The 14,792-nt window shown below is 36.6% G+C and overlaps 1 protein-coding gene across 1 annotated transcript in view; it reads right to left on the reverse strand.

Moving 5' to 3' along the window:
* FBXO47 (F-box protein 47) overlaps nt 1–14,792 on the reverse strand; it is a 28,489-nt gene that overhangs the window by 6,932 nt on the left and 6,765 nt on the right. The window contains exons 4-7 of the mRNA XM_006889473.1: nt 10,783–10,860; nt 8,253–8,361; nt 2,093–2,269; nt 1,217–1,363 (exon numbers count right to left, since the gene is read on the reverse strand). Coding sequence (XP_006889535.1) covers nt 1,217–1,363; nt 2,093–2,269; nt 8,253–8,361; nt 10,783–10,860 — 511 coding nt within the window. The remainder of the gene's footprint in view (nt 1–1,216; nt 1,364–2,092; nt 2,270–8,252; nt 8,362–10,782; nt 10,861–14,792) is intronic.

A 14,792-nucleotide genomic window follows, 5' to 3' on the forward strand; every position in this document is an offset into this window, starting at 1 on the left:
ATCTTTTCCAGTGTGATTTACTGTCTCTAAAAACCCACTGAAAGGCCAGGTATGGGTCTGTTCCAACTCGACCACATGTAACAACAATACACACACATAGAAATAAAAAAGTTTGGTGGCATGTACTATAGGGAGTTGTGCTGCTAACCCCAAAGTCAAACCTCTTTGGTAGTTCGAACCCATCAGATGGGCAATCTCCTCCCATGTGATTTATAGCTTTGGAAACTCAATGGAGAGTCTGTTATGGGTTGATTCTAACTCAATGACAGATATATATCTATATCTAGATCTATATATATATCTATATATAAATCTATATCTATATATATCCCAAAATATATAAATATATATTTTATATATAATACATCTGTTTTAACACACATATACATATATAAATACATACATATATACACACACATATATACATATACATACACACACACATATATATATATATATATATATATATCCCACTACCTTTCTGGTTTATGATGACTCTCTATTGGATATATAAATAAAACCCACTATCTATTCTGGTTCATGACTCTCTATTGGATTTCCAAAACTGTAAATCTTAACAGGAAGAAACCACTTCTTTTCCCCTCAAAGTGACTGGCAGGTTTGAACTGCTGACTTTCTAGTCAGCAGCCTATCATTTAACCTGCTACACTGTCAGGACTCCTTTGCTAGAAATATAGTCAAAGAACTTCTTCTGCCTACAGATCAGAAGGTAAGGAAACCTTAAACTTTATCATCTAAAGGATATTCTGGAAACAGGAAAATCATTGACACAGGAAAGAACTTTCTTACATAACCTTGGAAGCTGAGAATTTGCAAAAGCTTGTTAAGCTAATTAATATATGAAGCTGTCAAATAGTAGTAATATAGAATTATATAAATTTGGTAATTATAAAAATGTAAGTTGATTGTAAGGTCTCTAGGTCATGCAAATATGCCCAAAGACAGGCCTGTGACCTACTTTTGCAAGGAAAGAACTATGGAGCAATTCTACTCTGTATACATGTGACAAACAACAAGAATAAACTGATTACCTGCAATCTCTTCAAACATAAAGTCACATTTTTCAAATATCTTAGAGGATTTAGTAATTTCCAGTAGGCAATTAATTTGTGACCTGTAGCATTATCATTACAATTTTATAGCTCTATTTTAATTAAAAGCTTCTACCTTGCTATATTGGCAAGGATACTCTTACCTGATAGTTCATCTACAAGACTGATGATGTCATCTGCTGACCACTCGCTAGAGCCTGTTTCATAGAGTAACTTAAAGGCCTCAGCCAAACCTTTCAGACTGGATTCATCTGTTGGTCCTTCTATCATTTTCTGCCAAACCAACTGTCCTGAGTAATAATTGAAATAAAAAGTAGGCTATGACAGGATAGCTGACTTTGTGACAAAGACTTCAAGTACTATTTTAAAAAAAGAGAATTGGATTAAAAAATGGAATTCCATTACCTATATAGGTTAATTTTAACTTTTATAATAGAAAGCCAATTCTGAGTACATTTTAATGTCTCTAATTCATGCAATGAAGTACATACAGCCACAGAAGCAAAGTGAAATAAAGAAAAGGTAACTGTACCAAGCATAACAGCACTAGTTCAGAGAGTATCTAGTTCAAAGAGAATGCTGTTCTCATAACAGAGACTGGAATAAACAGTTGATATAATCTAATAAATGAACATTTACTGATAACCTTCCTGGGAACATAATACATTTGTGGTCCCCATCCCATTTTCTACCCCTCATCTGTAACAGATTATCTCTGTCTATTACATGGAATCAAGTTTTAATCCTAGGTTGGCTGCCTGGTGCTATTGGCTGCCTCAGAATAAAGCAAAATATTAATTATGTAAAATTTAGAACAACAGCAGAGATGGTAAGAATAAATTTGGTAATGGCCTACAGTTTAGCTTTGCAGTTTAAGTAATACACAAGTTAAGGTAGCACACATCTATGAAATCATGAAACACAGTTTGATCATTTGGGATGATAAAACTGAGCAAGTACAAAAAAAGATATATTAATTATTTATATATAACACACATCCCTTAAAAATAAGTACGCACCATCTTGAGGAGATATTGGCCCAAAGATGATATACAGTAATCTTGCCTGATTCACCATAGGCCATGGTTTTAATATGCGAGTTAACCAAAAAGCAGAATCACTTTGATGTAGCCAATGATCAAGCAGGACTCTCCTACAGAATAGCCTGATGCGTAATTCCAGTTTCCGGGCACTTCCTATGAAGACAGAGGTGTAAGTTCATCGGATCAAAAGGATTGATACACATTGAATAATAATCAGAGCAACTGATTTTAAGTACTGTGGTTTGTGATATTCAATGAGAAATAAGGAAAAAGAGTATACATTTTTATACTGTCTTAACTTCACTGTTTGGACTGTCTACTGAACCTTATTTTTCTGACTTCTATTTGATCTCTAAATAATAGGTTAAAAAAGACATGCTTATTTATCAGACTCTCCCAAGATATTGGATTTTAAAAGAAATCAATGCAGAAAAAGATGAAAGACATACATCAGCAATGTAACTTTTTTTCTCCCAAGTTTTTAATGTAATCTACACCAAAAATGTACAGAGAACATTATTAGTTTACCATTGAACAACTTATACATATTTTTGTGTGGATGTATATTTTTTCTGTTAGGTGCCATCTATTTGACTATCCTATGAACAACAGATTTGAACCCTGTCCTACTGGTGCCATCCTCATAATTTCTGACACACTTGAACTCTCCAGATTACCAGGGAGCAATGATGTCAGTTTGAAGACTAAAGTGCAATGGGTTCAGGCCATGATCTTTTCAGTCACTTAGTAAGCATCTGAAAGCTGGGTAACGAATAAGGATGACAGAAGAAGAGTTGATGCCTTTAAGCTGTAGTGTTGGAGGAGAGTACTGAATATTCCATGGACTGCCAAAAGAACAAACAGATATGTCCTGGAGAAGGTGCTGCCAGAAGGCAACTTGGTGCCAGGGATGACAAAGCTTTATTTCAATACTTTGGGTAGGAAAAGCTATTTCTTGGAGAAGGACATCATGCTTGGAAAGGTGGAAAGACAGCAAAAGAGAGGAAGACCATTGATAGAATGTTGTTGTTGTTAAGTGTCATTGAGTCAAGCACAACTCATAGTGACCCTATGAACAAAAGACCTGTTCTATAACTATTGTCATTTCTCTAAGTTCATAGTTTTCAGAGGCATGCTGTTTAGGAATTGGATGCCACTCCTGCTTCCAAGCCTGTCTTTATCTGAGAGCTCCACCAAACACCATCCATGGTAACCATTTTGGCATTTGACACACCAGTGGTACAGCATGCTACATCAGCAACCTTAAGTTACTTCAGTATAGCAAATTGACAGACTGGTGCTGTTCCACTTAGAAGAATTTTCATCTCAAACACAATTAACATGGCCCTCAGGCCCAACCACCTTTTAAATACAAGGCTTGCCCACCAGGTTCTGGCTGACTTTAAACGAGAGGCTTCCAGCCCACAACTCAGTTATCTAAACCCAGGATATCCAATCAGATCACATCCAATTGTGAATGAAAAAAACCCAACCAGTCCACACCTGACCCTCACCAAAATAAGAGAACCCACTTTGCAGAATCTAGCTGCTTCACACATGAGTCTCCAAACTGGAATCTTAATTAGGGACCGAGCCACCTTTTAAATACAAGGCCTGCCTTGTAGGTCCTGGTTGACTTAAATATTAATGTTGATGTTAATATTACAGGTTAAAAAAATTAACTAAGATCCTATGGCTTCCAAATATTTATTTAAAGACATTCTCATTTTCTCTATACCAAATGTTATCTGTGCACAAAAATAAAGTCAATGTCACTTTCAGTTTTCACATCAGAGATCAACCTCTTTTGAGACTTCCCTAATACAACTATTTGCTGGCAGACTGAAAGGTAAGAAGTTTATGTCCACCATGGTGCCTCAGAAGAAAGACCTGGTGATTTACTTCTTAAGAATCAGCCACTGAAACTTTTGCCTCTATTCTGACAAACATGGAGTAACCATGAATTAGAAATGGTTCAACAGCAACTGTTCAAAAATTTTAAAAAAATTCATCTGCAACATTACTTATTCCAAGATTAAGCTGTGAAGTAGTGGCTCACCATTATTATGTTTTATATAGAAAGTTACTTAATTTTTCTCTGGAAAAAAAATTGAATTCTCTGGAGTCTATTTAATAAACATTAATTGAACTTACCTTTTTAAAATTTTTTAAATTATTTTTTTGTGTGTACTGTCAAATTGGATCTGACTGGTACAGGAGATTATCCCTCCTTTTCTAGCAGAGCATCTGTTGCATTTGAAATGCGTGCCTCTGGAATTGCAGTGAAGCTTCTTGCCACTAGGCCACCAGAGTCCCCTCTAATTGAATTCTCTTATTGTTTTCATGCAATCATTCGTGTGTCCCTTTATCCAATTTGTACCCACTAGCCAGAGAAGTCTTGTAAAATGCAAATTTGGATCCATCTTGTTTTTCAGAAGTAGGGTAAAATCTCAACCATGGTGATCTTTCATTACTCACCACACCCTTCCTCTGTCTCTGCCACCCAGGTCTATGGAACCCTGGCTGAAACATTCAGCTGATAATAAAAAAAAAATAGGCCTTTTGAACCCACCAGAGAAAGATGCACCCATTTGCTTTTGTAAAGATTAGCTTAGGAAACCCTATGAGGCAGACAGTTCTAATCTGTCCTATTGGGTTGCTATAGGTTGGAATCAGCTTGACTGCAACAAGTTTGGTTGGTTTTTTGTCGAGTCTTGGAGTCTTTGTACTTACGTACTTATGTCTGGAACTTTGTACTTGAGCTTTTAAATGGCTGGATGATTCTTAGACTTCAGGGAGTAGTTTAAATGTCACTTCCTTAGAAAGATCTTACTTATAATCCTAGTTAAGTCAGTTCTTCAGTATGTTTTTATCTAAAGGGGACTTTACTTCCTCACCACACAACCTGTAATTATTTTGATTTTTTCCTCCAATTAGAATACAAGTTTCATGAAGAAAGATTCTAGATCTGTCTTAATTCACTTAGTAGATTTTAGGAAATCTTTGTTGAATGAACAAAATATGTTAAATTCTATTACGTCAAATATTATTTAGGAAAATGAAGATTACTAAACTCTCTTCATTGAATCAGTTATAAAGATGTATAAATCAAAGTTATTTTTTCAAAGAATGTACAGTTTTGTTAGATGGATAAGTATAAATAAAAATCTAATAATGATGTAAAGCCATATATAAGTATCCCCTGTTGTGTTAAACCATGGGACACAAAATTCTGTAAGGAAGATTAGTCATAGGTGAGATCAGACCAGGTTCTGAGGAGGCAGCCAAGCACACTGGATATTAAAAGATGAGAAGAGATGATATTTCAGGAAACAGAGATAGAAGGAAAAAAAGTACTAGGGTAAAAATGTGTATTGGGTGTTTGAGATACAGTGAATAGAGCAATATCATAGACTGTATCATACCAATAATGAAGTTGACAATGAGTTTGAAAAAGTAGGCAGGACCCAGAATGTGAAGGTCAGTATAAGTACTTCTTAAAAATTTTATCTTAGGGGAGCTCTGGTGGCCTAGTGGCAAGGAGCTGCAACTATAATCCCAGAGGTGAACGGTTCAAATCCACCAGATGCTCTTCCGGGGAAGGAGGGACAATCTCTTCCTGTACCAGTCAGATCTGATTTGACGGTACACGCACACAAAAATAATAATATAAAAAACAACAACAAAATTAAAAAAATTTTATCTTGAAGGCAACAAGGAGTTAGTAAAAGTTTTTATGAGTGAGAGACAATAAATTACTTTTGTTACTGTTTCACTGGACTTCTACAGCTGCATATTTAATCCATAATTTATTTTATAATGAAATATTTTAAGAAGACATAAAAGTTGATACACTAAAACAAATACTGTATATTTATAACTTACCTCTGTCAAAACTTTACTTCTTGCTTTACTTGTTTTACATTTTTAAAAATAAATAAAACATTATGATAGAATTAAAGCTCCTATGTATCTTTTCCCAACTTCATTCTCCTCCCAGAAGTAATTACCACACAAAATTTGGGGTTTTCACTCTCAATTATTTTATGGACATGTAATCATAAAGACTATAAAATATTGTTTTGTTTGTTTTTAACAGGTATATAATGTTATACTGAAAGTATCCTTCAACAACCTTTTATCCTCAACATTAACTTTTGAGAATTACCATGTTAATATATGTGACACTGATTTTTGGGGTTTTTTTGTGGGGAGAGGTAAGGATATCTGTGGCTTAGCTCTCAGCCTTGATGCTCCCCACTATGACATACAGTTTTAATTGTATGACTATGCCACAAATAATTTATCTGGTTTCCTGACAATAAGCATTGAGGCTGTTTGATGCTTTCATAATCACCGATAATTCTGCAATGATCATTCTTGTACACAGCTACTTGTGGACACTAGCTGTTTCTCAGAGTGAAAGTGATAAGTTATAGAGTGTCATAATTTTAAGAATTTAGGTATTTGGGGATTTCAGGTATAGAGATTATCCAAAAATTACTAAAACAGCACATCAACAGAGAACTACCAGAAGTGTAGGCTGGGTTTAGAAGGGGTCGTGGTACTAGGGATATTGTACCTAATGTTAGATGGATTTTGGCTGTAAGCAGGGAGTACCAGAGGAATGTCTGTGTTTCATTGATTATGTAAAGGTGTTTAACTCTATCGATCACAACAAACTGTGGCTAACTCTGAGAAGAATAGGAATCCCAGAACACTTGATCATGCTAATGCAAGACCTATACTTGGACCAGGAGGCAATCGTCAGAACAAAGCAGGGTTACACTGCATAGTTCAAAATTGGGAAGGGTGTACACCAGGGATGTATCCTATCTCCATACCTTTTCAATTTTTATGCAGAACAGATTATCCAGGAGGCTGGACTCTATGAGGAGAAATGTGGCATCAGGATTGGAGGAAGACTCATCAAGGAAATTAAAAGACGTATTACAATGGGAAAGTCTGCAGTTAGAGACCTCTCTAAAGTACTGAAGAGCAACGATGTCAGTCAGGAGACTAAGGTGAGCCTGATAAATGCCATGCTCTATTCAATCACTTGCATGCATCAGAGAGCTGGACAATGACTAGGGATGATAGAAGGAGAATTGATGCCTTTGAGCTATGGTGTTAAAGAAGAATATTGAGTTTATAATGGACTGCTAAGAGAACAAACAGGTTTGTCCTGAGAGGGTAAAGCCAGGATGCTTCTTGGAAGTGAAGATTCTAAAGCTTCATCTGACATACTGTGGACATGTTTCAAGGAGGGACCAGTCGTTGGAGAGGGCATCATGCTTGGGAGGGTGGAGGGACAGCGCAGGAGAGGAAGACCGTCGATGAGATGGATTGCAGTTGCAGGTGACTCGACGGCATATAATGATAACAATAACAGGTTTAAAGAAGACTATCATTAACATGAAGTCTAATAAAAAAAACCCAAAAAACAAAAAAGGGAGCTCTGGTGGCCTAGTGGCAAGAAGCTGTGCTGTAATACTAAATCCACCAGATGCGCTGCTGGAGAAGGAGGGGCAATTTCCTGTGCCAGTTGGATCTGATTTGATGGTACACAACAATAAAACAAAAACCCCCAAATAACAAAACAACATGAAGTCTAAAGGTTTAAAGATTACTATCATGAAGCTTCTTCTGACATACTCTGGGCATGTTGCAAGAAGGGACCGACAGTCCTTGGAGAGAGATATCATGCTTTGGAGAGTGAAGGGACAGCACAAGAAAGACCTTTGATGAGATGGATCGATTTTGTCACTGGTGTGGAGGGAGTAGATGTGTCAGAGACAGTAAGTTTGGCACAGGATAGAGCAGGGTTTAGGGCTGTTGTACATAGGGTCCCTAAGAGTCGCAAATGACTCAACAGCACATAACAACAACAACATCATGAACACCTTAGTACTCATCATCCAGTTTAAGTAGTAAAATAATACTAAAACAGTTGAAGGCCTCTGAACACTTTTCTTTCCTTGATTATCTTTTTGTTCCCATATCCAATTTCATTCTCTTACATTTCTGTATCCTTTTACTTAACGAGCATGCCATCATTTGTTTTAAAATACACTTTTAAACTTTTTTTCCTCCATATTTTAATCTCTGGGTGCTTCCGTGAATTGTAGTTCTTTACCTGGTTTGCTGCAGACAACACTCTGCATCTTACGGGAGAGATTGGTCAGCTCACATAAGAAGTTAAAAACACGATGGCACTCGAGTTCATCCCAACCTGCTGTTAAGGTCTAAGGATAAGAATAAAATAAACATTACAGTTGTTCACACCATCAAATTGAAATATAAGTCATTATGGAGGGATAGCACAAGAAAAGCATCCAGGGAAGACCCTGGATGAAATTCATTGACTCAGTGACTGGGGTAATGAGGGAGGTGTGTTGGAGACAACAGAATTGGCTCAAGATAGAGCAGGTTTAGAGCCATTGTACACATGGTTGTTATGAGTTGCAAGCGACTTGATGGCACTATAACAACAACATGGCTTTATGAGTGTAACTTCACACATGATCAAGATCACATGCAATTTTCATCCACCATGGAACTCTTTAATAAGAAACAAGGAGTATCTTTAAATAAATAAGAAGTAGAAATGCCCCCAAATCCAGTTTACTTTTAGTTGGAAATGGAGTCTATTTTCAGAGCACTTCTAACTAGTACTGAATCCTGAACTCTAACAGTTTTTTAAAAAACCCCAAATCTAAGTATGGTCAAAGCCTAGAATACAGCTTTAGACATCTGGCTCACAACCTTACTCTGGCTTAATATATTTTTTGAAAAAAAATCTTATTGGGATTGTAATGAAAGTTTACAGAAAGGCTGGGTTGATTCATTCATTGTTGCCCATTTTCCTCCCTCTCTGTCCCTTCCTGCGCTCCCAGTCCACTTTGAAATGAACCTCTTGTTCCAGATTGTTGTCTCTGGCTTAATTTTAAAGAACCAGTGACTACAGTAGAACTCCTTTAACTCCTTCTAGCTATCATTTATGATATTGTTTATAAATTATAATGATATAATTTTAATATGGCAATTTTTAGTACTTACTTAGGACATTTGGATGTGAACAAGCCAATATATTTTTTAAGCCAATACATTTTTACCAGATAAAAATTTAATAATTTTTGATCAAACTTAAATGGCAGTCAATGACACTTAGGAAAAGGAGACTAAAATGGTAAACCACTATCAGATTTTAAAAGTTAGTAGTCACATAAATTCTCCTTAAAATAGTTAAATTTTTTAAAAAATAGTTAAATTTGATGCTATCAGTTTAAAAATTAATCTTATTCTCTTTACAAGGGTACATAAGAAACTGGTAACAGTAGTTACTTCTGGTGAAAGGAAAGAACTCAGTGGACAAGGGAGAGGTCTGGGAGGGAGGTTAACTTCTCACTTTATATTGTTGTTGTTGTTGTGTACCACAGAGTTGGAACTGACCCATAGCTGACCCTCTGGCAGGTTTTCAGAGGCAGTTAAATACACAGGAGAACACTGCCCATCCTTCTGCGGAGCAGCTGATGGTCTCAAACCATATGCCTTCAAGATTGCAGCACAGCTTCTTGCCAATAGGCCACCAGATCTCCCTTAACTTTATACTTTTTTAACACTTTTTAACATAATTTTGAATTTTGAACAAATAAAAGTACATTTGTCACCTGTCCCCCCCAAAAAAAAACCCACAAAAAATAATACCAAAATATCATTTGGAATAATAGGATAATGGAGGGCCAAGGCTCTTCAAATCTGGACCTATAGGAGATAACAGTTGACAGGCTGGGCTAGAGTCAAACCATCCCTTTTGCAGGGCTTGATTAGGCAGATACAAAACACTCTGGTGCTGAAAAAATCACAAAAAGGCTGGTCATTGGAGGACGGGCAACTACAGACTCACAGAATCCACAATCTTTGAGAATCTAAGGGCAAATATTCCCTACCCCACAAACTATAATTTTCCTCTTATTTATAAACAACTTTAAAAATATGTCCTTAAGTATAGTGCCTATATATACATAGAATTTTTAACTATGACAGTGTGGTATGTAGTTAAAAGTGTTGATGCTGGTGTTTTACTTCTTACTTTATTGACTGTTGTTGCTGTTGTTAAGTACCATTGAGTTATAAATTACTCATAGCAACCCTATGAACGAAAGACCTGAACACTTGTATAACTGTCATCGTTTCTCCAAGTTCACAGAGTTTCTGGAGGCAAGTTATTTCAGAAGTGGATGCCACTCCTGCTTCCAAGCTCTAACCATTACTGCATTTGATGCATCAGTGTCACAGTGTTTAGCATCCAAGCAACCAGGAGTTATCTCTGTAATCTTGGGTAAATTACTTTACCTGCAATTTGTAAAAAAAAAAAAAGATAACAACTACCTACATCATAAAGGTGTCATCAATGTTAAATTAATTACTACACATAAACTGCTTAGAATGTGTCTAGGACATTTTGCTAGTGAGAAATCCAAAAGGAAAATTCAGGGTAGCAAATACAATGATAGATTTTTATATTTAAATATTTTTTAAAAATGGATTTTATCTCATTAAGATTATTATTGCTTGTATTAGCCTACAGAAAGACAATTTTATGTTCTCTGCTTATTAACAGTTAAAAAAGCATTCCTCTTCTTCTTGCATTAAAAAAAATGTACCTGTAAAAACATGCCGTAACACGGTAATCCTAAACACTGTAAAGGAACTGCACAGCCATTGAACTTAAAACACGAAACCTGTAAAGAGAATAACTGTCAATTCTTCTTTCTCAGAGGAATTGTACAATGATTTGACATTCAAATGTAATGGTAATAAGTAAGATTTTCTTCTCCCAGTATGTATTGTGATTAGCTTTATGTTACATTAGACTGGATAACAAAAGAAATAGAAAACAAAATTCCTGTCCTCAAGGAGTTAAAAACTTATTTAGGAAGTTAGTATACATGTGAAATCATTATAATAATTGAATTAGCACATATAGAAATGCTAAAATGACTGAATAGAAATTATGGCATTGTATGCAAACAAAAAAGATAAATTTGGAAATAATCATGAAAGATTATGAAGAATATGAGACAACAAATGTCTTAAAGTATAAGGAAGATTCAGATAAAATTAACAGAAAATATTATTTAAGGAAACAATAACTTAATATAGAGATAGAAAGAAAGTTTACAGAACTGACTCATAGCTGATTCCACCAGAGGATTTTTAGAAGCAGTAAACTGCATGAGAGGAGACTGCTCATCTTTCTCCAATAGAGTAGGTAACATTACCAGGGAGCTCTAAATGCTATAAAGGTACGTCTTGTCTTGTTGAAAGTAAGCAGCTGCTGAAATATTTTTAAGCATGAAAGTTACCCTGAGGAAAGTGATGCTTTAAAAATAACCATCTTGATTTAGAGTCTGAAATGACTCGAGAAAGGAAGAAATGGATGGCAGAAAAACCAGCTGGGAGCCTACCACAAAACGATAGAACTGAACTTAATGCAAATATAGATATGGAAAAAAGTTAGTGCACAGAAATAGTTTGCATATTATCAAGTGCAGAACTGAACCATCAGAGTTGGATGTCTGGGTTTGTACAGTGAAATTTATAGTGAGATTATTGGTATACTTTTCAAAATTTAGTACCATAAAAGATTTGGTAATTTTATTTATTAAAATATTTTTATACATTTAAACAAAAAGTTTTCAACATTAACTTTCTACATTTTAATAAAAGATTAAACACTACCTTAAAACTTCTAAAAAAACCCCAAAAAACAACCCACAGCATCAAACTTCTACAGGATTCTCATGTGGGGTAAAAATACCTTTATATCGGGGGAGAAGAAAGAACTGGGGAGGAGGGTAGAGAAAACAGTGCAACAATGAATGAATGAATGAGAACCCAAAATCTCTGTAAATGTTCATTAAAACTAATAAAATTTAATAATAATTAAAAAAACCCTTTATATCTTGAAAAATCTAGTACATTTGAATGAATACTTATTTGCATAAAATGTGTTTAATTATAAGACTACTATACTGTATTTAAGGAGCACTGTGGCACAGCACAGAGTGTAAGGAGTACAGTGGTGCAGTAAGGCGCTCTGGTGGCAGAGCATGTTACATGTTGGGGTGCTATCTGAAGCACTGTAGGTTTTAATCCCCCAAGTGCACTGTGGGAAAAATATGAGAAGGCCCCTCCCATTAAGATTCACAGCCTCAAAACCCTGATGGAGGAATCCACTCAATGGCAGTGGGTTTTCTGATTTATATCAAAGTCTTTGAGTTGCAATACTAAGAGATAATATGGAAAAATCTTGAATGTTCCAGGAACCATCAAAAGAAGAGAGAAGGAATACACAGAGTCACTGTGTCAAAAAGAATTGGTTGGTACTGAAAAATTTCAGGAAATACCATATGAGCAAGAGCCAATGGTAATCAAGCTGCATTGAAGGCACTGGCAAAATAATAACGCCCCAGGAATTGATGCAATACTAATCAACATGTTTCAACTAACAGATGCAACCCAGGATATACTCATTTGTTTATGCCAGGATATTTGAAGGACAGCTGCCTGGCCAACTGACTGGAAGAGATCCATATTTGTTCCCATTCCCAAGAAAGATGATCCAACAGAATGTGGAAATTATCAAACAATATCATTAATACCACATGCAAGCAAAATATTACTGAAAATAATTCAAAGCTTTCTAGAACAGTACACAGGAAACTGTCAGAATTTCAAGCTGGGTTAAGAAGAGGCTGTGTACCAAGAATTCCTTGCTGGTATCAGATGGATCCTGGCTGAAAGCAAAGATTACTAGAACAATGTCAGTGTTTTATCAACTATGCAAAGACATGTGACTGTGTGGATCATGACAAATTATGGCCACCATGGAGAACTGGTATCCCAGAACTACTGTCTGAACAGAGCAAGGGAACACTGTATGGTGTAAGACAAGGGAAGGTGTGTGCCAGTTTTGTATCCTTTCTCCACATTTATTCAATCTGTATGCTGAGAAAATCATTCGAGAAGCTAGACTTCATGAAAAATATGGACTCGGAATTGGCAGAAGACTCATCAACAAACTGCATTATGCACATGATACAACCTTGCTTTCTGAAAGTGAGGAGGATCTGAAATGCTGCTGCACACAAAGACTACAAACTTCAATATGGCTTGTATCTCAACATCAAGAAGACAAAAATTCTCACAGTTGGAATGATAAGCAACATCATGATAGGTGGAGAAAAATTGACATTATTAATGATTTTATCTAACTTGCATCCACAATCAACATCCTTGATCAGGAGATCAGGGAGCATACTGCATTGGATAGTTTGTTGTAAGGGACCTCTTCAAATTACTGAGGGACAATGATGTCAGTTTGAAGACTTAGGTGTCCCTGACTCAGGCCATGGTCTTTTCAATCACTTGCTCAATCTGAGACCAGGACAATGAATAAGGATGACAGAAGAGTTGATGCCTTTGAGCTATGGTATCAGAGAAGAGTATTAAATATTCTAAGGACTGTCAAAAGAATAGTTGTGTTGGAGAAGGTACAGCCAGAATGCTCCTTGGAAGCAAGGATGACAAAGTTTTGTCTCACATATTTTGGGTATGTTGTTAGAAGAGGCTATTCCTCGGAGGGGGAAATCATATTTGGAAGGGTGATGGGTCATAGAAAGACAAGAAGACCCTCTGGATTGACACAGTGAGTGCAGCAATGGGCTCAAGTGTGTCAGAGATGATGATTGTGGCACAGAATGAGACAGGGTTCAGATCTGTTATTCACAAGGTTGCTATGAGTCATACTTGACTCAACGGCATTTAACCACACTCACCAACTGCTATCAAGTGAACTCCAGCTTATATTGATCCTCCATGGGTTTTCAAGACTGTAAATCTTAACAGGAAGAGACTGCCCATCTTTCTCCCAGGGAACAGTTCGTGGAGTCATTCAAACTACTGACTTTTTGGTTTGCAGAGCAACATGAAACACATACACACTAGCTATCAGAGGACTTATATATTCTCTAAATATGAGGAAAAGATATTGTTGTTATGTGCCGGCGAGTTGCTTGCAACTCATAGCGACCCTAAGTACAACAGCTCTAAACTCTGCTCTGTCCTGTGCCAATCTCATTGCCTCCGACACTGCTTGAACCAAGAGGCAGTTGTCAGAACAGAGCAAGGAAACACTGCATGGTTCAAAATTGGGAAGGGCATACGCCAGGGATGTGTCCTGTCTCCATACCTTTTCAAACTGTATGCAGAACAGAACATCCGGGAGGCTGGGCTCTATGAGAAGTTTGGCATCAGGATTGGTGGAAGATCCATAAACAATCTGCATTATGCAGATGACACAACCCTGCTTGCTGAAACTGAGGAGGACCTGAAGCGCTTGCTGCTGAGGGTCAGGGACTGCAGCCTTCAATATGGATTGAGGCTCAATGTCAAGAAGACAAAGATTCTCATCACTGGACCAATTGGCAGCATCAGGATGGATGGTGAAGAGATTGAGATTGTTCACAGCTTTAGTTTGCTTGGCTCCACAATCAACACTCTTGGCACCAGCAGCCAGGAAATTAAAAGACGTATTGCCATGGGAAAGTCTGCTGTTAGGGACCTCTCCAAAGTATTCAAGAGCGACAGTGTGTCTCTGGAGACAAAAGTG

This window comes from Elephantulus edwardii, unplaced genomic scaffold (genome assembly GCF_000299155.1).
Source record: "Elephantulus edwardii isolate Elephantulus edwardi_28Jun2011 unplaced genomic scaffold, EleEdw1.0 scaffold00077, whole genome shotgun sequence".
Classification (NCBI taxonomy): Eukaryota; Metazoa; Chordata; class Mammalia; order Macroscelidea; family Macroscelididae; genus Elephantulus; species Elephantulus edwardii.